General features: G+C 31.1%; 1 protein-coding gene across 3 annotated transcripts in view; it reads right to left on the bottom strand.

Moving 5' to 3' along the window:
* Positions 1-9,691: 9,691 nt before the first annotated feature.
* LOC128171494 (multiple epidermal growth factor-like domains protein 10) overlaps positions 9,692-23,675 on the bottom strand; it is a 36,422-nt gene continuing 22,438 nt past the window's right edge. The window contains exons 7-18 of one of the 3 annotated variants that reach the window (XM_052837264.1): positions 22,321-22,458; positions 21,877-22,008; positions 14,630-14,767; positions 13,943-14,080; positions 13,727-13,858; positions 13,230-13,367; positions 13,013-13,144; positions 12,770-12,907; positions 11,995-12,132; positions 11,136-11,276; positions 10,707-10,824; positions 9,692-10,600 (exon numbers count right to left, since the gene is read on the bottom strand). In XM_052837264.1, the coding sequence (XP_052693224.1) occupies positions 10,417-10,600; positions 10,707-10,824; positions 11,136-11,276; positions 11,995-12,132; positions 12,770-12,907; positions 13,013-13,144; positions 13,230-13,367; positions 13,727-13,858; positions 13,943-14,080; positions 14,630-14,767; positions 21,877-22,008; positions 22,321-22,458 (1,667 nt within the window). In that variant the 3' untranslated portion in view covers positions 9,692-10,416. Of the gene's footprint in view, positions 10,607-10,706; positions 10,825-11,135; positions 11,277-11,994; positions 12,133-12,769; positions 12,908-13,012; positions 13,145-13,229; positions 13,368-13,726; positions 13,859-13,942; positions 14,081-14,629; positions 14,768-21,876; positions 22,009-22,320; positions 22,459-23,675 lie in introns of all 3 variants that reach the window. The other 2 variants (XM_052837263.1, XM_052837265.1) reach the window with 2 other exon arrangements.

Below are 23,675 nucleotides of genomic sequence, written 5' to 3'. Positions count from 1 at the left end.
AGATGCTGCAAACTACTGAAAACAAGCTCCAAATACAAAAAAATGAAATCATATGTGAAAAAAAAAAATACGCAGTGATAACATTAACGTAAAGCCTTTCTAACCAGGAAGTTAAACTATATACATTACAGGTGTACATGCACCTGTAATTGACAGGGTATGTTGAAATATGTCAATGATCTTGGGTTTAACAACGATAGTTCGTCACAACAGCTATGTTTCTGAGCATTGGCTGAATAAATTAATGACCACGATTAATAAGTGAACTGTGATATTTTTATAAAGGTGTCGTTAAATATACAATAAAAAAAATTAAAATATTTGCATTGAGTACCATGTTACAATGTAATCAAGAAATCTGACAATAATTGCTTATCTGAAAGCATATTTCTTTTAAAATAAGTGATTTTCCATGAAATATACAAATCTACAACACAATTAAAAAACCCAAAACAAAACAAAGGTCATGTGAAAACATAACGAAATATTTAAACTGTGTAGACCCACAACAATTTCTTGGATTCCCGTATATAGATATATTTACATTAGTTTGCAGTTCATTTCCACATTATCAAATGGGAATATATTATTAATTTTCTACTACTTTCTCTGATGTTAAGTATCTTAAAAACACTTTAACTTACCATAAGCATGCGATAACGTAACGAGTCCAAGAACCACACACAGTGAAGCCATTGTGGTGCGTACTTGTCAAACAGGAAGTTAATATAACATGTTAGAGAGTAATTAGAGCTGTTCGGAAGCATTTCATGTAAACCATTTAGGACGTCATGCATACAGACTCACTGACGGATAACTGCCCGTTTTTATTTGCTACTAGTTATCGCTTACACAGGAATAAAGTTACACATTTCTGAATCGCTGTGCGATATTTAACTGAAGCACAAGAAGATAAGGAAGAATATTTTCTAACATGGCACTTTCGTTATGCATATTGTTAATAAGAATTAAATACTTTTACACAAGAGTAAAAGGAAACCTACAGTAGATATTTTTTTGCGTAAGTTTTACATTTTTAACAACCACAATGCCGTATGTGAACAAATACGGAGGGAATTATGTTCTTTTGAATAAACATCTTCATAATTATAACTATATAAGTCAGTGAACTATGCAACAATATTTTGTTAATTGGGAAAGTCTATACATCAAGCCGTATCAGTGAAACAAGAATATATATATTGTAAAGTCTAAATTAAGGTTTAGAAAATCTGAAGCTATTCTTTAAATTATCAAGTAAACTTTCTGAAAATATACAGGGCAAACTATTATTATAAAGCCATTTCTTTGTAATGTGAAGATTTATTATTTTTATTGTATATAGATCCTCGAGATCTTATTTCCGACAAACTCACACCTGGCCGTGCCATCTTGATTGTCATCTTTTTGATGCTCGGATTGAATTGGAAAGAGAAAATGAAAGACGGAACACAACCGCCAAAACAGCATTTTTTCGCTGTATTACGAAACTTATTATTAAATTGTTAATGTAGTATTTATTTCTTTTGGTAGAATTTAGTCCTACTACTGCCCCCCCCCCCCCCAAACAAAAACAAAAACAAAGTGTTCATTTGTCAGAGCCTCAATATATACAGGAATAAATTGTTTAAATTCCTCTTTATTGTTCTGATTCTGGAGAATTATTACATTACATTTACCTTTCAAAGTCTAAAAATACGTCTTACAATTTCGTCTCAAGTCTTCTTTCTGATTCCACCCTTATAAGGAATACTAGGATCTACATATCTGTATGTATGCCGTCATTGTGCGTATACAAAATGAAGGAAGATTTTCATTTTTTTAAATCAACTCTGTTAAACTTATTAACCATTGTTAAACCTTAATGAATTATTTCTAGTTGTCCTGTTCATTTTTTTGTGGATTGATTGGTGACTCTTCTGCAATACTTTGTACAAACTGTTCTGATTTTTTTCTTTTACGTAGTCTATACATTGAGTCAAGACAATTTTAAGCAGTGGTACAAGATCATAACTCATACCTAAATTATTACATTATATCATCTGTCTTAATGCAATACTTATATTATAGTGTTGTGTTGTGCATGTACTATGCCTAAATAGTAGTCAGGGTTTGATACATGGTGCACGAGCCGGAGGCGAGTGCACTATGTATCAAACCCTGACTACTATTTAGGCATAGTACATGCACAACACACCACTATTGTTATTATTATGCCGACTGTTGAATATACTGACGTGCTTTGCTATAAGTAGATGTGACATTAGAGTGTTGACAATTCCCGAAAAATAATCACTGGAAAAGCAAGCGTTTATTTTTTTTTTCAAATTATTCAATTGATTTGATTGTTAATTTACTAAACAATTTGTTGTACATTAAAAAGTCAACAACGGTTTATGTTCTTATGAGAAATGAGAGACGTTTGGCCTTACCGAGAAAACTCGAAATGTTTAGCAGACGAAATCTCATTGAATTTTTTTCTTGTACACTCTTCATCAAGCGTCATTTAAAAAAGCGTTTTTGTGATTCTCATGTAAAATTTCTTTGAAAAATGTTCAATCAATTTGTTCAAAAGTTTATAAGAAACTTTAACTTTAAAATTACCGTCAATAATGAAGTGTTTTTGGAAAAATGAATAATTGTAATTGCTTGATGTCAGTCGTATATATCTACGTTTTATATATATAAATACCATCATAAATAATAACGGCTAATTAAGCATAGCGGTAACGTGTTGGGCTTCAAGCTGGAATGATTTTAGCGTCGTAAGTTCGAATCCCGCAGTCGGCGCTTGAAAGATTTTTGTTGAAAACAGTTGCCGTGCTCTATTTCGGCATAGTATGCTTACGCAATATAAATCCTTTAGTACTATGCGAAAATAGATGAGTATTGAATATATAGTGACAATCTGACAGAAGGCATAATAATCAATGGTATATGAAAATACTACCGAGAGGAAATTTAGCAACGCGTGCGATATCTTTTGTGTGGCCTCCTTTATTACACCCAACTGTGCAATGCATCCTGACAAAAATGTATCTATGCCTCATGATTGTTATATATTAAAATGTCTTGAATATTTTGTACATGATCTTCATTAACAATTATGTTGAATTATCTACAACAAAATATCCTGTTCGGTTAAGAATGCACACATTTTTTTATGCACCATGTCATATGAAATAATATATAAGATATTGTATTTACTGAAAACCTACACTAGGGTATCATCTAAAATGTTAACCGACTCTAAATAAGGAAGTAAACAAGAAAGAAAACGGGACACAAAAGCTAAAACAGCAATAAATGTTAAATGATATTTTATTGTCATTTTGTAATGCTTAGTTTAAATTGGAAAGAGGGAAAGAGGGAAATTGAAAACTAGACACAATAGGCGAATTCAGAAATACAGATAAAATGATGACTTTGTCAATTTTATTACTCTGATTAAACTTGCTTGTACATTAAAGACATAGTATACCGGTCGACTGACACATTTGCCTTATACATATTAAGTAAAAACGCATTCATCACCTAAATGATATACCTTCAAATATTGGACTGTGGTCCATGCATACATGTTGTGAATAAATCTTTGTAACACACTTATTAATCGTTAATTTAAAAAAATAATGAAACTGATTAGAAGCTATCTATCGTATAAGAAGGTTTCCACATACATGTCACGCAATAATATACAAAGGGGTCATAGTTTGATTGTTCTAATCTATCGATGGTTCATTTTAATCAGAGTTATGATTTATTTTTAAATGTTGTAATATTTGGGCACACATGGTTACAAATATGTAATATACCAAATGAAACATAATCAAAGGAATCACCAAAAAATACTCATAACAAGCTCTGAATTAGAAAAAAGAAAATCATAAGTAGAAAAGAAAACATAAGACAGTGGAAGCATTGTTGTAATACCTTTTTGAGCAGGAAGTAAAAGTCTATATATAGAAATACAGGTGTATGTGCACCTGTAATAGACAGTGACTAGGTATGTTTAAACTTGTCAATGATCTTGTGTTTGTCATTGATCATATGTCACAACAACTATGTTTCTTAGCATTGACTGATTAAAATAATGGCAACGATTAATCAATGAACTGTGTCATTACTATATAGGTTTAAAATATTTACATTAAATATCGTGTAATAATGTAATCAAGAAATCTTACAATAATTGTTTATTAAAACACACATTTCTTTACAATGAGCAATTTTCCATTAATTATAAAAATCTACACCACGATTAAAAAAAAAAAAGATAGGTCATATAAGGCACAGGACGAAATACTTAAACTGTGTAGACACACAAAAATGTCGTGGATTCCCGTATATTAACATATTTGCATTAGTATGCAGTTCATTTCCATATTAACAAATGGCGATACATTTTATACTCCTTTCTCTGATATTAGGTATCTTAAAAACACATTTAACTCACCAAAGGCATGAGATAACGTAACAAATCCAAGAAACACACACAGTGAGGCCATTCTTGAACGTATTTACCAAATACATGTAGGAAGTATATTAAAACATGTTAGAAAGTAATTAGAGCTGTTCGGAAGCATTCCATGTAAACCATTTAAGACATCACGCATGCAAGCTTTCTAACAGATAAGTGTCAATTTTTATTTGCTACCAGTTATCGCTTACACTGGGGTTGAAGTACACATTTCTGAATCGCTGTGTGATAGCTAATTGAAGCTCGGGAAAATAAGGAAGAACATTTTTTTTACACGCCCATTTCGTTATACATAGTTATTTAAAGCAATATGAGCTGCATTTTCATGCTGATTTTTTTTTCTTACGAAAATGCTATTTTCCAATAAAATGACAAAAACATCATGGTTTTTAAATTTTTGTTAGCCATTCTTCTGTGGGAAAAGCCTTTAAGAAACCATAATCAAAGCAAAATTAAATTTATGTCGTCGTATACAATAATTGATCTAATATATATATTCCTTAGATAGCATAACAGTTTAAGTTACATGCAGACTTATCATACTAGCAGGTTTTTGCAGCAAAATAAAATTATAAAAAATACAGCTCATATTGCTTTTAGGAATAAGGAATCATTCTTTGAGTATTATGAGGTGATAATTTTGGTCGGGGTGTGATCAAATTCAATAAAGCCCAAAGGGCTTTATGATAGATTTGATCATGCCCCAACGGAAATTAAAACCTCATTTTATTCAAAAAATGATTCCTATTACCTATATGCATGTTATTTTAAGCCATCGTAAGATGAAATATTTAAATATAGATAAGCAAACCCCGCTGGAGCCTCAATTTTGCGTCAGTTGAAGTTATGGGTTATATAGTACAAAATCGATAAGCAGTGTTATCACAGGCACAGACATTGGACATTTTACGTAGATTTAACTTCAATTTTAAATTTTTTTCAATTGTTAATAAACCAAATTGTGATTTAGATCAATTACATAGGAAATTGCTTTCGTTTAGACAGATATTTCTAAAGTTATAATATTTCATGTACCATGCCACTATATATTTTTCATATTGGATAATTCTTTATATAAAACCGTATCGAGTGGTAAATCTTAGATGAAGACGATGTATTAGTTGTGTAGGTTTGAATATCTATAGGATGACAATCAACTTGTGGTAGAAATAATTGACTTTCATTGTCTATAGAAAACATTCATTGTTACAGGAAATAAAAGAAATGTTGACATCTACATCTTGATTAACATGTCGTTTTAGGACATTTTTGTTATCACGAAATCAAGTCATACTGTATATAAATGTGTACGTATCCTTTGGAGTTTACAGTAAAGATAATAAAATTATGCATCATATTTGCTTTTATGAACTATATTTATGTACAGTTATTCTAGAATGTGTTTATGCATTATTTAAAGATTGTTTATTACTTATGAAGTTCTCAGGACATATCGTTTTATCATTTATTAGGTTTTTCTTATTGACTGTATATGGTACAACACAGACTACTAAAATCTATGAACTTTAATACTGTAAATCGCTTTAATTCCACGGTGTTAAAATTTCACGGTTTCTAATAAAGTACCAATCGCGATGATTTTAATTTCTCTCTGCTAGAAAAAAAATTGATCAGAATACAAGGATTAAAACGTTTTTGAAAACCAATGATAGTTTTAATGATGGGTTGAATCTCGCGGGAAAGTGATAAATCGCGAACATAGTGAAATTAAAACTATCGTTGTTATTTGACAATTTACAGTAATTCGAAGTATTTTAAAAGAAAAACAATGGAATGAAATGACTTAAAAATTGGAATAAATACTGAACTCTAACTGTTTTACCAAAAACGGACAATTCAACTCTCGTCAAACTTAGATTGAGCTATGACTCTTTTGCGAAGAATATCCGAGCTGCTATGAAATTCAATATTGCAATGTACATAGTGTTTAAGCGAATGAAGTCATTGCGCATGTAGTTACTCTAATCTGTACACCGTACTTCAATTATAAAATATCAGTCTCTTCAGTCTGAATGCGCTACGTATATGTTACTAAAAATACTGCAGTGCAGGAATGACAGCTAATAGTAAAGTGTGCAATTTCCCCCACTTCATCCAAATGTGCAATATACTCTGGCGTAAGGAGGTATACTTGCCTACAAACCCTTAACTATTGAAAACAATGATGTCCTGAGTATTTTGCGCATAATTTTCACATAACTTTGTTGAATATTCTTGTATTTAATCTGCTATTCGGTACACAGTGTATGTATAATATGTTGAATTTACCTGTAAACCATAAATAAGGTATCAGAAATAATGTGAACAGGAAAAAAAAACGAAATAAAGAGATGTAATAAAGCAGGACACAATAGTCAGAAACGTAATAAAGGTTAAAGGATATTTGTGATCTTTTTAAAAGCTCTAATCGAGTTGGAAAGAGAGAGAGAAAAAAAAAAGGAGACATAAAACACGTTAGGAAAAAGTGGATTTCAATGTCAATTTAAACCGCTAAACAAACTGTACTACACTTACATGTACACAAAACAATGAACACACCAGTCGATTGATTCATAACTGCCATACGCATTTAGTCTAAAACCGAACTAATCACCTTATTTATCTCCCTTAAGTCACCGAATATTGCAAACTCCTTACACGCATATACATCATTAATACATATGTTTAGCTCACTAATGCACAAATACAACCATAGACGGTTAAATGTTACAAGCCCGACTAGAAACTGTGGTAAAGGTAGCTCCCCGTTGCATTAAACACGGGGATGTATTATAACATGCTAAAAACTCATTAAGAAAGTAATGTCACAACAAAATTTGAACAGTGCGTAATACTTTTTTGGACTAAGAAGTAAAATTATAAAGATAACTTTTTTTTGTGTTTGTTGACGGTCGTAGGTGACCTTCCTAGGCAAAGCGTGTTGGCAAGTCGACGTGATGTCTAAAGCATGGTTCTCATCTTCGCTAGCCAAGTGTTTTCGGTCCACTCCGATACCCATTATCTCTTGGCAAACTCGATGACAAACTCCGTTTTATGATTGGCTTCTGCTGCGAGTAGCTAATCCAATAGAAGCGTTTTGAAACAGGCGTTTGTGAATAAACTTTTCAAGAAACACACGTGTGATCTTTGGTCAAACATTTGGTGCCTTTAAAAATTGAGGCACTATTGCTCGAGTAAGAAGCCTCCCTAACAATGGTCTAACTAAATAACTTCAAAAACGAAATATTTTACTGCATTGGATTGATAAACTTGTCAAGGCTCGCGTGATAGTTTCGGAAGCAAAATTAAACATAGCGAAAGAAGAAGTTGCCTATTCCGTAAATATAAACGTCCTTGATTAGAGTCATTGACTTTAAAGGGTTAAATTATTTTTTTCCACAATATTACCGACGACGATACCTAATTTTATGCATATCAAATTTCAGATGTCAGCGACTTGTTCACATGTTCCTACAGACACTCTAAATAAAACATTCCTTGCTTTCTCTAGCTTATATTCCTATTTAATAGCATCATGAATAATGTTCCAATTTCGCAAGTCAACATGTTTTCAAGTTGTATTTATGCTTTAGCGTGTGTACCACCCGTCGTATTATTCGATTAAAATGTACAAATGCAAGGGGCGCAACTCCAGTTGCTCGATAGATAGCACTGCCACATCACCGATTTTCATAATGAGATCTGCGAAGACTTAATGTGGAGCAGAGTGGACCGAAAACCCTTGGCTAGCGAGGATGCATGCTTCTTTGGAAACCGAATGTCGGATCCACAGAGGTTTTGACATTGGGGGCAGTACAATGGTCTGAGCAATAGCGTACATGTACATTAAGGTGGCACAGGGCATTTTTCTTTATAAAATTTATTGTAGCCAAGGGATGTATGTCTTTGGAATTCTGTAACTAGAAGATCCCATTAGCACAATTACCTTTAATTCACTTTTTATAAGGCCAATCGACAATTTCTGAAGAAATTACTAGTCAAAACCTGTAAACTTTTCTATATACCGCTTTTTATGAGATTTTGACTTTTTCATATTTCGTATTTTTTCACGATTTTTCAGCTTTTTAGACCTTCCTTAGCTAATTCCCTGCAAAGAGTTGACATTCTCATCACATGTCAGTAACTTAACAGTGTATAGTTTACTATGCCCCATCCACCTACTTTTTGCATTAGTTAACCTCCCGTCTATAACGTGCAATTTCACTATGTAAAGTCAACTTAACTGTTATAGCCACAAGTTTCCCATTTTACTTCTGATTTATATGTACTTGACATTAGGGGCCTACATATTGCATACCAATTTCAACAAAAGACATCCCTTTTACTAATAATAATCAATAAAAATCATTTCATGAATTTTAGCAATACACATAAGCCTTAAGTACAGCAACTCTTACTTTTACAAAAATATTATTTTTGTTTGAGAGATAAATATATTGTTATAATATAATTGTTTGATATATATAAATAAATTATATTTAAAAAAAATGAAAAACCCAAACAAAGATTTACTTATCAAGCCACAATGTGTTATGACAGCATTTAAAACATTTAATGATGGAATCTAGCACTTTTTAATTTAATACAGCCGAAAATTTGCAATAAAACCCCTCTAAGGTAATGTTTTTATCCTTAAATGGCCTTAGGTTTTTGAAGCCAGAGATAAAAGTTGTCATTTCTTGTTAACAGTGGCGTACTATACCCATCAAGTTTTCGGCTAAAACGAAACCTATATACTTTGTGTATTCATGAGACGCTTCGAAAATATTAATAAATACGGTTTAAAGCCTGTGAATGATGCAAACGAAAAATATGCACTACAATTGCACAGGAAAATGAAATTATTAACATCAACATGTCACATGTATCAACAGACTAAATACTAGCAACGGTTGCAGAAACCAATCGAGAGTATACGCCTGAGGAATACGTTTTCTTCATTTGAGAAAAATTGTTACACTTAGAGATATAGAATAACAGCTATAAATAATTATACAATTATATTAAACCAACAAAAATACTTCCAGTTGGCATTTCTTCATTTCTTCATTGATGGAATGAGTATGAACTTTAGTCTCAAAAATGTAGTTCATTTTTGGAAAAGTATACACACTGATTTCTTTAATAACATACATGTAATCAATTATAACTCATATTGAAATTAAGGTAACATAGGCAATACGTTTTTATTAATGCTTCTATAAAACCATTATCGTTAAAAATCGGAAATTTTTTTTTACTGCATATAGGTGTTAAATTATATAGCAAGTATTTATATAGTATATATATGTATACAGTGCAAACTATACATGATCGAAAGTGATAAATTACAGTATAAAATACATATCTTATCCAGAATTAAGGTCTTAATTCCATCGGTTGGGTATTTTGCTGTTATAAACCAGGACAGTTTCATTTACTGAATATTGTTCATCCTTAATCAAAAACGTGTTTCTCTAAACAAAATAGTTTCGAATAATTCATCGTAATGTGATATTTAAATACAGAACAGTGGCATGCTTACGATTTTTCTTTGCTCATTTATTTTTCGAAGTTCTTTATTTCAAGATGATTTGAAAATAACATTAACGGAAATATGGTTGCGATACTACTAAGTATATATTACCAAAAATGTTACATCATGATAATCAAGTAAATGGCGGCTGTTTTTAGTTCCATAACCATTGGAAAATGTTTCTGTGGTTAGAGACAAATGTCTTTTTGAATCGCTGTTTTTTTGTAATTCAAATCACTATTGGTTTTACTAGATATTACGTTTTGCAATTTATAGGACAAAATGTGTTTGTTTAGACCATTATATAACTGTTCATTTTGTTATTTTTTTTCTTTTCATGTTGATGTAGCCAATGGGTTTTTTTCTTTTTGTAAACTTTGATTTCTCGATTTGAAAATTGCTAAATATCATGATTATGAGCTACGTCCTGAAGAGTATCGTATGTCTCAGTTTTGCTAAATTCTCCGAGCTCTTGGTATTCACTTCTATTATTTTCGTTGATATAAACATTGGATACCTCGCCTGCACAATCTTTTTGAGCATTGTTCGATTCATGAACTGCTGGTTGTCTAGTTTTCGAATTCCTAAAACTTGTAAAACAAAATGCAATATCATAAATTGTATCAATCAACTTTTAATTGTATAACGTAATTAAAGCATTCAAATTCAGGGCAGTGATTTTTCTCTTACCGTTTCATCGCAAAGTACGTGATTACTACTCCATTGACAAATAGTAAGATACAAAATGCACTGAGGATTCCATTAAATTCTGACGTTAATTTCTTTTCAGTGACTGTAAGTTTTGATACTAAAAAAGAAAAATATATGTAGTAGATTGTGAAACATTTAGTATACTTGCATTGTGTTTATATTCATCATGGACTTTTTTTTTTTGAAGTAACTCACAATAATTCGACCTTTTTGAAAACCGTAAGCTCATTGTTTTGTTGATTAAATTTTGTTCATTATTAGAAATTGTTTCTTATTTAAAAATTTATCGACAATTTTTATTTTAGTTTAGTGAACAATGCAGATGTATGTAAAAAAAAAAGCAAAAAAACAAACAAACAAACAAAAAAAAAAAAACCAAAAAAAAAAAACCACCATTCACATACTTACCCTCTAGGCAGTCAAGTCCCTGCCATCCACTTTTACAGCCATCTTTACAATTTCCAGTGACATGGTGACAGTCACGTGATATTTTGCAAAACGTGCTGCATTCCTGATTACAACCAGATCCATAAGAACCGAAATCGCATACTAAATGACGATAATGGTATAAAGAGTATCTACATGTACATGGTATTGGTTGAAAAAACGGTGATTCATTCGGGATATGAAGGTAGCGACATTGCAGAAAAATACATAACCCCATATTTGTAAGCTTTTTATAGCGCCCATTCTATACATTGGTTTTGGGAAAAAAACACTAAAATCAGTTTTTCTCTCTTGTTAAACGGTCAGTACATTAGCTTTTCTGTCAATTATAGCTTTATATAAAGTCTTTATTATACTTAAAAATCAGAGATATTTCATCATTGGAAGCATTATACAAATTTATTCCAATTTAGTAGTAAGAGCTGATAGAAACTCTGATATTCTATCATTTCATTAAAGAATAGAATCTTCAAATCTTAAACAAATGTCAACAGAACTACAAAGAGATACATTTATTTTTATCACCATCAGTTGAACAAACTGTTTTTAAATCAACTGACTTTTGAAAAAGTAATAACAAGTTAAAAAGATCCAAATTAATCCAGTGAAAACGTTTGTTCGCTACAAATAAGGTAAAATTTATTCCACTTAAACTTTTACTTGTTCTAAAATATTTAATAAGTGTTTATAATCAGGCAAATGATCTTTGGAACATTTTTAAAGCATTTTTTAACCATAATTATATTCAAAATGTTTAGAATCTCAAGACATTTTCATAAATGAATGCATAAAATAGCTTGACAACAAGGGAAAAAAAGACCTCTCTTGCAGAGATTGTCCCGATAGCCGGAACTACATCCGGTCCGACAAGTTCCGTCCACATGAGAGCAGTGGGAGATATTGGAACAGGACCCACATAATTCATTACATTTCATTCCATAATTTCCTTTGCTGCATTCTAAATTAAAGTAATTTTGTCTTTGTGTCTTTGATTGTGATTACTCTACGTAACGGTTTTGTACTATGCAGTTCAATAAATTCGAATGAGGTGTAATTAGGGCACAAGTTTTTGGCTAATTCTTTTCAAACATTCAATCGTATAATTGCTGAAATTTATATAAATATAAGTAACAAATAATCATTCTGTGAATTGTATGAGGTGACGGGGCATGATCAAATATATCATAAAGCCATTCGGGCTTTACAGGATTTGACAACGCCCCGACCAAAATTATCACCTTACAATATTCAAAGAATTATGCTTAATCCTTAAACAAAACTTTTAAAAATAAAGAAAAGTGCTTGCTCTCTATCTACACGAAACTATAATTATAGTTGAAACAATAAGATATGTATATAAACAATTAATGCAGTCAAGAAAATATGCACTGGTTTTCTTAACATATTATGTCTAAGTTACTGGTTTTTTCTTTCATAAATGAACAAAAATGGCATATATATGCATACGATGTTTTAACGTTTTATATGCACTAAGATAATTTTCAGGTTGTTTTTATATATTGTTCGTAAAATTTGGATTTAAATTTCTAAACAGATGTATTATTTATTAAACGTATTCTGACAAAAGTCTTCACCTTCTGTGCAGTACGGGGTTTGGTACCCAGGGTCACATTCTACATCGCACGTTCCATCGATATGGTGACATGCTGTCTCATTCAAACAATGTCCACAATTATTGTTACAATTTTCTCCATAAAAACCTGCTATACATTCTGAAAACAAATGTGAGTTTTTAAAATACCTTTCAATTTTCTGAAAAGTAAAAACACATATTACTTTTAGCAGAAATGGGAATGACCATCAGATATTTTATTAACCTTTGTGACAAAATTCTCCCCTCCATCCACGATGACACCCATTGTCACATATTCCTGTCGATTTGTTGCAGCTTTTACAAGTTACGTTACACATTTCCATACAGTTTGGTCCATAATGTTTATCGTCACATTCTGAATTTAAAAGAAAGAAAAAAACAACAACATTTTTTAAATATAAAATTACGGTCTTATTAGGCAATAATGATTATAAAAATACCGTCTGTGCAAATGAACCCCTCAAAGCCACTGTCACATCCATTCATACAGGTTCCATTGATGTGATTGCATTGCTCTGACTTTACACAGTGTCCACAAGGCAGGTTGCAATTTTCTCCATACTTCCTGTGACTGCAAGCTTTAATACAATATATTTAACAAACATAAATAAGCGTTTCAAAAAGAACTTTTGATTTTTACAATGCATATTAAAATTTATTTCATTTTAACTAATTTTAACTAATTTTATAATTGTTCCAAATTAATTAACTTTATTATTTTAGATTTGTAAAAAATATATGTTCCCCGATATTCAATCCCCCCCCCTTCCTCCCTTTAAGCGGTAGATAATTTGTCGTCTTTGGCGTATTTTTTTGCTTTTAAATGATAAATTGCTTAAAATCTTTTTAAAACAAAATGGATCGTTTTTCATCAATATCAAAAGTAAATTGCTATTAAATCACGCGCAATAATAAACATAGTATTAATTAAAAATACTTTCGTGACAATAGAGTCCTTTCCATCCCGGTTGACACCCAAAGTCACATGTTCCTGTTGTTCTGTTGCAGCTTTTGCAGGTACTGTTGCACATTTCTTCACAGTTTGGTCCGAAATAATTAGCTTTACATTCTAAACAAAAAATATGTTTATTGTAGCATGTATTGATGAATTCTTTGTAAATTGTTTATACAGCAAGAGCATTACGATCGTTACCTTCCTTACAGGTTGGTCCTTGGTATCCGCTGGCACAACCATTCATACACGTTCCATTGGTGTGTTGACATTGCTTTGACTCCAGACAGTTTCCACAGGGCATGATACAATTTTCTCCATAAAAATGACTGTCACAGGCTATTAAAGGACGCGAAAAAAAATTCAAATCAACACGATAAAATGTTGAAGTTGCCTATTTACGTTTTTGATATACATGCACCTCCTCTTGAGTTAGTTCAACGATTCCTTATCGCTATGCTTATAAATTCTTCCTCAATAATTGACACGTTAACCATAAATATAAAATATGGTAAACATATGTTAAAACTCATACATAATATTTAGATAATGGCTACAGAAAAAATAGTTCTGGATGGTCAGAATCACAAACATCAATAATGTGCGGATTATTATTAAGGGTAAGTTCAATTAATGATATTAAAAAGGTACATAACTTTCTTTAAATTGCATTTTATAATAATTTGGTAAGCCTAAAGCTTTCAAATGAACATAATAATTCTTGTAGGATTAAAAAAAAGCTATAACTTTATGCAAAAAAAAAAAAAAGAAAAAAAACAACAACAACAAAACAATAGAAACAGCTGATAACTTTGTAACCACTGCCACAACTATTTAATGACCAATCAAATTGCAAAGTCTTATTTAAATTATATCATTATGTTTTACCTTCTATGCAAAGTAAACCTTTGTATCCACTCTCACAGCCATTCATACAGGTTCCGTTAACATGATGACACTGAATTGAATCAAGACAGTGTCCACATGGCTTGCTACAATTTTCTCCAAATAAGTGACCATTGCAATCTGTAGTATAGTTGATATTTCATTAAAAATTAATACATATTGTATATGAAAGACGAGTTGACAGAATATGCAAAGTTAAAGTCAAGTATTGCACAATACTTCTTGTTAAACTGATATCGCATCGAGAAAAAATGTACAAGGTCATAAATTTACGGAACCGTATAATTGCCACTTGATGTTGCGTTAACCCTCTTAATGTCAAATTAAAATTAATGTCATCTTTCTATAAAATGTATACATTATCAAACTTATGTCCACCTGTACAGAGAAATAAAAACAAGTCGATATATTCAAAATGATATAACCGCTTACTTTAAGCTTTCATCGAGTCATAATATCATTTTGCGTGATAATTTTTTTGCATTTATAATATGTTTTACGGTGCGACCGTTGGGGCGAGCGCAGCAGGTGATCAAAAATGAATTATGATAAATCAATAAAAATACAAGTAGTGGCGTAAAGTACACGTAAATGAAGAATGCAAAATAAAATAAATATACTAATTTCCAGTAAATTTTTATTATTCATAATTCATAAGATTTTTTATTTATTTATATACCAATCTGATTAAAATCAGATCTTAACAACGCTCCGAAATTCTGATAGTCGCTGAACAAAGTGTAGCGACATCAGAATTTGTCGGAGCAGATCAAAAATCTGATTTTGATCAGATTGTTTATATACTGGTCGCACGCCAGTATGGAATTTATCTCAGATAACTTTGGGTGTTGAATAATAAAGATTTTAACATAATGTTTTAACATAATATTTCCTCTTTTCTTGCAGCAGATATTTTTCTTAAACAAATAAAAATTGACTTATCACAGAATACCCCCTCCCCCGTTTAAAATGAAATCAAATTTACGTATAAAAAAATTTGTTGATCACATAAGGAAAATGGATCCCCCGGTAGCATGTAATACCGTAAATAGTAGTGAAAATAAAGACACTTTTGAGCAGCTAAAGAGCTAAACGCATACCACGCACTCCCCATTCCTCATCCCGATTAGAATTTTCCTGATTTTGAGAATTGTATTTTTCTTTTTGCCTGTGAAGATTTTTTGAATGATGTTGCCACGCCCCATTTAAAAAAACGTTCCTGGAAATTACCGTAAATACAGTGAATAAAATAAATGTGAGCATTCATCCAAATGAGAGCAAGTTACAGCTGTTTTATATCTCTGAAGAAATATCTCGATTCGTTAGCTCTGCAAGATTTTGAGAAGATTTTGGTATTTTTATTTCAGCAGATTTACAATAACTACTTAGAGTTGTTTCCCCATATTGTGACGTCAAAGTTCACGTCGGTCAATTGTAGTCTGTCTCTTTGAAAACACACTAGAAAAAACTACGCGAAAAATATTGATTGTTTACTTAAAAAGCATGATGTTCTGGAAATTACACAATTTATCTGTTTCTCAAAAGTTTTACTTTGATTCTCGCGAGATGGTATCCAGTCTAGTGAGATCGGCCGACATTGAGGAATTGCATTGTGGGTCGAAATTTACTGACTCCGAAAAATTCTGTTAGATCAATGTGCAAGAAATCCATTGTGACGTCACTCGAAAGGACGATAACTCCGTTAGTCTTAAAAGTACATGTAATGGAAATTGGTGTTGTGTTATTTACAATGCATGTACATAGTCTTTTATCTTGTTCTCGTGAGAGTGTGAAATTGGAAACCATAATTACAGGGAACAACTGGGGCGATTAAAACAATGCATTACTGGTCCGATTTACTGACGCCAAAAAAATCCGTTGAATGAATGTGCAACTAGTCCGAATTGTCTATTCACACACGCCTTGCCAGTAGAGCTCGCTTCGCGCCGGCGTTGCGCGCCGGCGAGCTGCGCTCGCTATTAATGAGTGGACATTTTCTTGCAGTAATTTATAATGAAAATTAAGTATGCTGAAGAAGTAGAATTCTTCAGGTTTTTGCGTCCATATTTTGGCATCTTCATGTCTGTTACGAAAAACGTCAAAAGTTTGAGCAACAATTTGACTTAATCATTAAAAACAATCATATAAAGCTGTTCACATACAGTGCTGATATCGTGGAAGTTGATTAAACAATCATACTATATCCTGTTTCCTGCATCCTATCCTGCAAAAAAGCTTAATTCCATTTCCCATCCCATCCCATACCATTCATATTTAGGAATAATAGTTATAAAACAAAATTTAAGAAAATAATATCTATATTAAGAAAGGAATTTAATAATTGCTCTATTTATCGAGGTATCAAAGGAAAAATTGATCAGAAAAGTTCATCAATGCACGTAGCGCATTGATGAAAAAGTTTTACGCTCAATTTTTCTTCAATTCTTATCATTTAATAAAACATTTTCTAATCAAATGTGAAGTGTTATTGATCAAAAATGTAAATAATGTAAACGAAGCGGTGCGTATGAATACAACACAACAACAGCAACAATTTTCAAAATGAATGCGCCTGCAGCTGAGGAGAGCTGAATTTAATAGATTAAACACAAATACCCAGCGGGCATTTTAACTTTGAAACAACGTTGTTTCAACGTCAGGCATCAACGTTGAATCAACGTTGAAATAAGGTTGCATATGAAAGTTGAGACAACGTTGAAAATGTAACGTTGCTTCAACGTCAAAATTCAACGTTGATTCAACGTAGAAAATATATAGATATGACAATGAAAAAAAAAATTAAGTGATTTTTGTAAAATGTTTATAAACATATCGTCTTTTATCACGTTGTGCTGTTTTATGTGTTTTGACAATTTATAAAAAAAAAATCAAAATGTATAAATCGGCCTTCCTTTAAATCCTAGTAGTATTTGAGTATATCCTTTGCTAAACAACTTGTGTATTAAGTCCTCGTTAAAAAGTTACTTGGCATTTCAAAATGGTTTAAATAAGGCCGTAGGAATACGATCACAAAGAAACCACGCACATTCCCCCAAACGGTAGCAATGCTTGTTTTCCATGACATTAAACAAAGGGTGTCAACAGAAAAACGTAGAATCCACAATAGTTAGTTCATCATTTGCATTCTGCAGACTGTTTTAAAAAAATAACTCCCAAGATACTCCAATGTAAAATATAAAATAGTCACAAAAGCTAAAATCCCGGGATTTTACTGTACATAAAACCTGTATATTGACTGCACGAAGTGTACCTATGAACTGATTTTCTTTGTTCACCAATAGCGTCTTAAGCGGCCAAGCTGACATAGAGCAGCCTGGTAAATTGCATAACTCCCTTGATCAGCAGTGCCTGCAGTAGTGATGGGTCCGCGGATCCCCTTCTCACTGACCCAGTTAAAATGCTTTAGCCACTTGCTGTACGCACAGCTCAATTTCAAATTTCTTGTATGAAAACACTCTTTTCTTAAAATGTAATGTGAATTATTAATTTAACTTTTCATTTAAAAGAAAATTGATATTTTAATTGGATAAGACAATAATATATTAATTTTATTGGAATATATATAAGATAAAATTGTATTCAAATTAACATTTAATATTTGTGAAAACACGTCATTTAATGCTTCCACTTTACAAAATATAAGTAAAACCTAAATTAAGCAAATGATAAGGAAGTTTAAATTTGAAAATATGTGTACAGTTTCATTAATATATTTAAACGCTGTTTCAACGTTGAAAAGTGGTTGATGTCTTCAACGTTGAAAATAAGTTGGGTCTTCAACGTGGAATGATATATTTGGTGAATTAAATAATGTGTTTTGTTTATTTTTGAAGGTTAAACTTTTAATCTTTTCTATATATAAAGTTGTTTTGCGTTTGCTAACATATAAACAGACACAACTCTACATTTTGTTTACATTGTTTATTTTGGAAATTCCCGTTCTATAAAAAGTGTTAAATCAGAACAGATGAGAAAATTAGATCCGGCAAAAATTTTATTGATGCCGGTATCAAAGGAATTTTTCGACCTATCAGACGCGACTCTATTTCATCAAACTGATAAATCTTAAATGATTTAAAAATTTATCGAGTAATGTGATAATCAAAACTTCAGCATTCAAAATTTAAACAAATTCTTTGTTAACATAGCAAAGAATTTCAAGCTCTGTAACTTGCATAAAACTCAACAAATGGCATTTAAATTTTGGTCGCGTATTAAAAAGGCCTTCCTGAAGCAGTGTAATTTTTAAAATCGGAAAATAGTTTTTAATTAAAATTGTGACCATGCCCTTTTTAACTTTTTGTGTAAATTAGATGTATTCATAATAATGATTAAAAAAGAGATATAAAAAACTTTCATTAATCGTTAAACAAACCTTGTAATCATATTTATTTCCTTATAATATAAATATAAAATAAATGTTTTAAAAAGAGATAAAAAAAAAATATTCCACTAATCGTTTAACAAACATTGTAATCATATTCATTTTCTTATAATATAAATCTACGTATATTACAGGTAAGCGACTAAATCAGTCGCGGTTGATTGAAAACACGATTCAGGAAAGCATTACTTAATGAATGCATTCAAATATCGCATTATTTGTTATTATATCATTAGCATTTATTGATAAAAAATAAATTTTTGCGCATTTATATATGCTCTTACATATTTCTTGATTTGATGTTTTCAGCTCATTATTGGCCCTTATACGACCTGGTGATCAGGCATCGAAGAAATTATATGAAACGTGGTAAGTACTGTATTAAAGTACACACAACGTCCCTTTCTTGTTTATATACTTGTCTATATAAATCTCTTATTGAGAGTAGACTGAAAGGCTTCTGTTTATATGCTGTTGAAGTCTTAAAATAAAACAATGTTTTTATGTAGTACCTTTACGTTGTTGGTGCAGCCTATGAAATTAATTCCATACTTACGCTGTTTCCGTATAGACAAAAAATGTAGCGCGCATCAAATTTCTTCATCGCTTTTTTAATATGTAACATTAATATTGATTCTGAAATGTTTTATTTGTATTACAAACCAATTTTTGTAGCAAATGTATTTCTAAATCAATTTTCGTTCGCAAAACCACTCTGAAATTTATAATCGAATCCGATTAGCTACAGGATGCAGGACAGGATATGATAGGATATGATAGATTTTGACCAGTATTTCTATAATAGCTACTTGAAAAACTCAATGGCAGGAGCGTAGCAAATTGTTTTGATTAAAAAAAATGAACAATTTTAACGAGGAAATAAACAATTCCCCCCCCCCCCCACCCCAAATGGTTTTCAAGATATGTTGTTTTTTTTTTTTTTACCAAAATCATTAGTTATTCTACACTTGTATTGCTTTTGAATGATTAAATGCAATAAATTTACAGAGAGAAAAATCGGTTTTCAATGCTTTCAATGATTTTTAAACTTCAATTTCAAAGTTAACAAAGAAAGGTTAAACCTTATGGCTAGGAACTTACATTATTTTATGACAGCGAATTGTTATAGAAGAAATACAGTCTTATGTGAAAAGCGGCTGAAATATAAAATAATTTTCTTATTCAATAAAGTTAATTGCAGTATTCATTGATGATCGTAAGCAGAGTTTTGACTGTTAACTATATTTAACATCCCGATACACGCTAATCGGTAAAGCCTCAAAGTATCTAGGTAGCTGACCACCCACTCTCCATATCATAGCATTTAAAAAAAATAAATATTCTATTCGCTTAATCCTCTCTGATTTAGATCAGCTGCCTACATGAATTCTCAATACTCGTATACAGTAGGTTGCAATACGATCTGTAACATTTAATTTTGGCAGTATACTTTACATGTATATGCATTTTTTGTACTTCATTGAAGAATTCGAATCAATAGATTAAAGTGCATAGTTTGTCCACAAATGTCAAAGTAGTGTCACTATATTGAGTATATATAATGTTATAACTAAATTTGTTAAATTTGAAACATTCATAGATGACATTAAATGCTCTATAGTATGTCATAAAGCAACAAAACGAGGCGGCTATACGTTTCTGTACAAAATAAATGTTTTTTAACATAAGGTACGGTAAAATGCAAAAAGATAAAGGTACGAAATGATAAATGGATAGTGCTGAAAGCTAACTACACGCATGGTTGTGAACATCAAAAACTCTTTTAAAAACTCAAATGAATAACAATTGATAATAAGATAAAGTTTTTATTATGTTAAATGTTCAAATGTTACAGTTAACCTAATATAATTTTTCGTGTTTGTTGTATCAAATGTAACAAACAGTAATAATAATGTTTAAAAATATAAAAATTAAATGTCATTGTGTTTGTATAAGGAATTGTATTGTGATTATATGAATATTGCAAATACATGCATAGAACTTATCCCTTTATATAATGTGTTTTTTTTAAAATGCATTTTTAAGCTTTAGATGAAAAAAGTAATAATAGATTTTGAAATGATCTACAAGAATCTATTATTATATCATGAATAAAGTAAAAACAAAGTACAGTTTCAGTCATATTTTGCCCTGTTTTATAGCGAATTTTAACAAATATCACAAAAAATTGTAATGTAACGTTTAGTTATAGAAGAATACTCATAAATTAAGAATCTATAACTAGTTTAATGATTAAACTTTAACAAGGTTGATTGTGACGTCATAAACCATGCATGTTCCCGTAATTTTCATAAAACTGAGCAGAAGACATCTCAGTTTCCTAGAGGTTTTTTGATTAGCAAAATATGTCCGCAGCTGTCGCGCACGATGAAACTTACATTTTAACTTAATCATGTGATATTACATTAAAGATATTAAATTTGTTGTAGGCGACGGCTGCGGACACATTATTCTTTTTAAAAAAAGTATGAGAAAATGTGCCATTTTTCATCATATTTTACCTAATCTTAGCAATATGCCAAAATGGTGAAGTCGTAAATATTTTTTTAAATAAGATAAAAGTGCATGACTTTGTACTTTTTACAAATACATGTTCAAGATGGTATATGTGTATTTTTATGATATTTGAACAACTTTTGAATTTTAGGGCAAATATTGATAGAAACTGAACTTTATTCTTTCTAAGATAAGACATTTTAGTTTGTGTTTGGACTGTTTAAGTGCTTTCAATTGACCCTTTTTGTGTAAAACTTATATTTATCGTTTTAAACTTAATTTGGTAAGTAAGCTTGTAATCTCTTACGTGTCTGACAGTAATCCCCCTTCCATCCTGGATGACAGCCAGAATCACACAATCCGTTAACTTTGTTACAACCAGCACATGTAACATGACATTTCCTGGAGCAATTTTGTCCATAATTTCCATAAGAACAAGCTGAAAGAAAACGTGTAAATCTTTTTTATTATGTATATCCTGAGTAATTTATATGTTTCAAAAAGTATTTGTTTAAATCAAAAAACTACTGTAAAAGCTCTGGTTTGCAAATATTTCGGTAAAATATTTCTAATTTCCATCGCAATACTGATGTCATTTTTTCAAATGAATTATTCACCTACAAGCTAAATGAAAATATTTTGACCCTTTTAATGTATTTGTTTAGTATTTTACTTGTGTTTGTATTTGTTCAAATCAACAAACTACCTTACATATATACTGACATTGACCTTTAAAAAATTGTTCACTTACGTTGGTTACAAAGCTGTGAAGTGTACCCTGGTTTACATCCATTTAGACAAGCTCCATTTATATGGTGACACTGTAAATTAACTGCACATTGTCCACATTGGCTTAAACATCCTTCTCCGAACATACCCCCTGAACATTCTAAACAAAAACAAAATAAATACTGTAGACGCATTTTTTTCCATGGGGTCATAATTCCGCGGAATCGCAATATTAATTTAATCAGCGGGTAAAAATTTACGCGGATTCTTTGAATGAAAAAAAATCATTTGAATAAATATTATAGAATTTAGTTCTGAGCGATTTTCATTACCTAGAATTTGTCCAACTTTGGACTTAAATTGTAAGAACTGTTCACATTGAACAGTAATTATCGGTTGTGCACTGGTCGGTAGTCATTAGTTAGCCGTCAAGATGTTACGACGCTAGCTAAAATCGTCTTGTGAAACTCCACATGAAGAATATTTAAATTATGAGTTGATCAGTTTTATCCATTAACGGTCAGAGCACAAAGGGATCTAAAATTGCAGTAAAAACACGGGTCTTAGCTTCAGTTAATTGGGTCATTGAAAGACAGACCCGCTTGGGGCTATTTGTCGTCTGACACGTGCCGTTATCTCAAGCTGGGAGAAGTTTAAATTTCATGCAAGTAAATTTACAGAAAATTCAATTCTTTAAGAGATTAAATTATTTATTATGTGAATTCTCAATACAAATTTGTTTGACATTTTGCATAGATAAAAACGATATACATTGGGTACACGTATATGCATGTGTTATATAATGTAGAAACTTCCGATTATCCTTATTCATGTAATGCAATTTCAAAATTTTATTCTAAAATGCACTTTAAGTACACTGGGAAAAAATTCCGCGGAAAATTTGTTCCCGCGTTCATAGCGTAAATTAATACCACGCGGACAAAAGTACGTCTACAGTTATCATAAGATCGCTTTACTTTTTAAGTCTTTATAACAATATACTACTCGTAAGTAATTCACAGGGAAGTTGTAAAAGAACCCAACGAAGCAACACTAAACCGACATAACTTTAACGTCACAGTCACTTTTGATCACATGAAATAACACTATCTGTATTAACGGTAAATCGAATTTTCAAAATCTGCCAAAATAACAGAAACCATTTAAATCTTGTAACAAATAACGCATGCTGGCATTTTATCAGAGTAAGATAGCAATTTGTTATTTGCATTTCAGTATGAGTGCTCACATATGAACGATTCTGAAGATACTGATGATTTCCACGAATTTTGGAAAAGGGGTTCTGTATTTACAACATCACGTACAAAACCATCTACGGCATTGTACATGTATCCAAGATTCAACGAACAAATAACC

This window comes from Crassostrea angulata, chromosome 2 (assembly GCF_025612915.1).
Source record: "Crassostrea angulata isolate pt1a10 chromosome 2, ASM2561291v2, whole genome shotgun sequence".
NCBI classification, from domain to species: Eukaryota; Metazoa; Mollusca; class Bivalvia; order Ostreida; family Ostreidae; genus Magallana; species Magallana angulata.
Note: the sequence above shows the minus strand (reverse complement) of the source record. Positions and strands in the feature narration are given on the sequence as shown.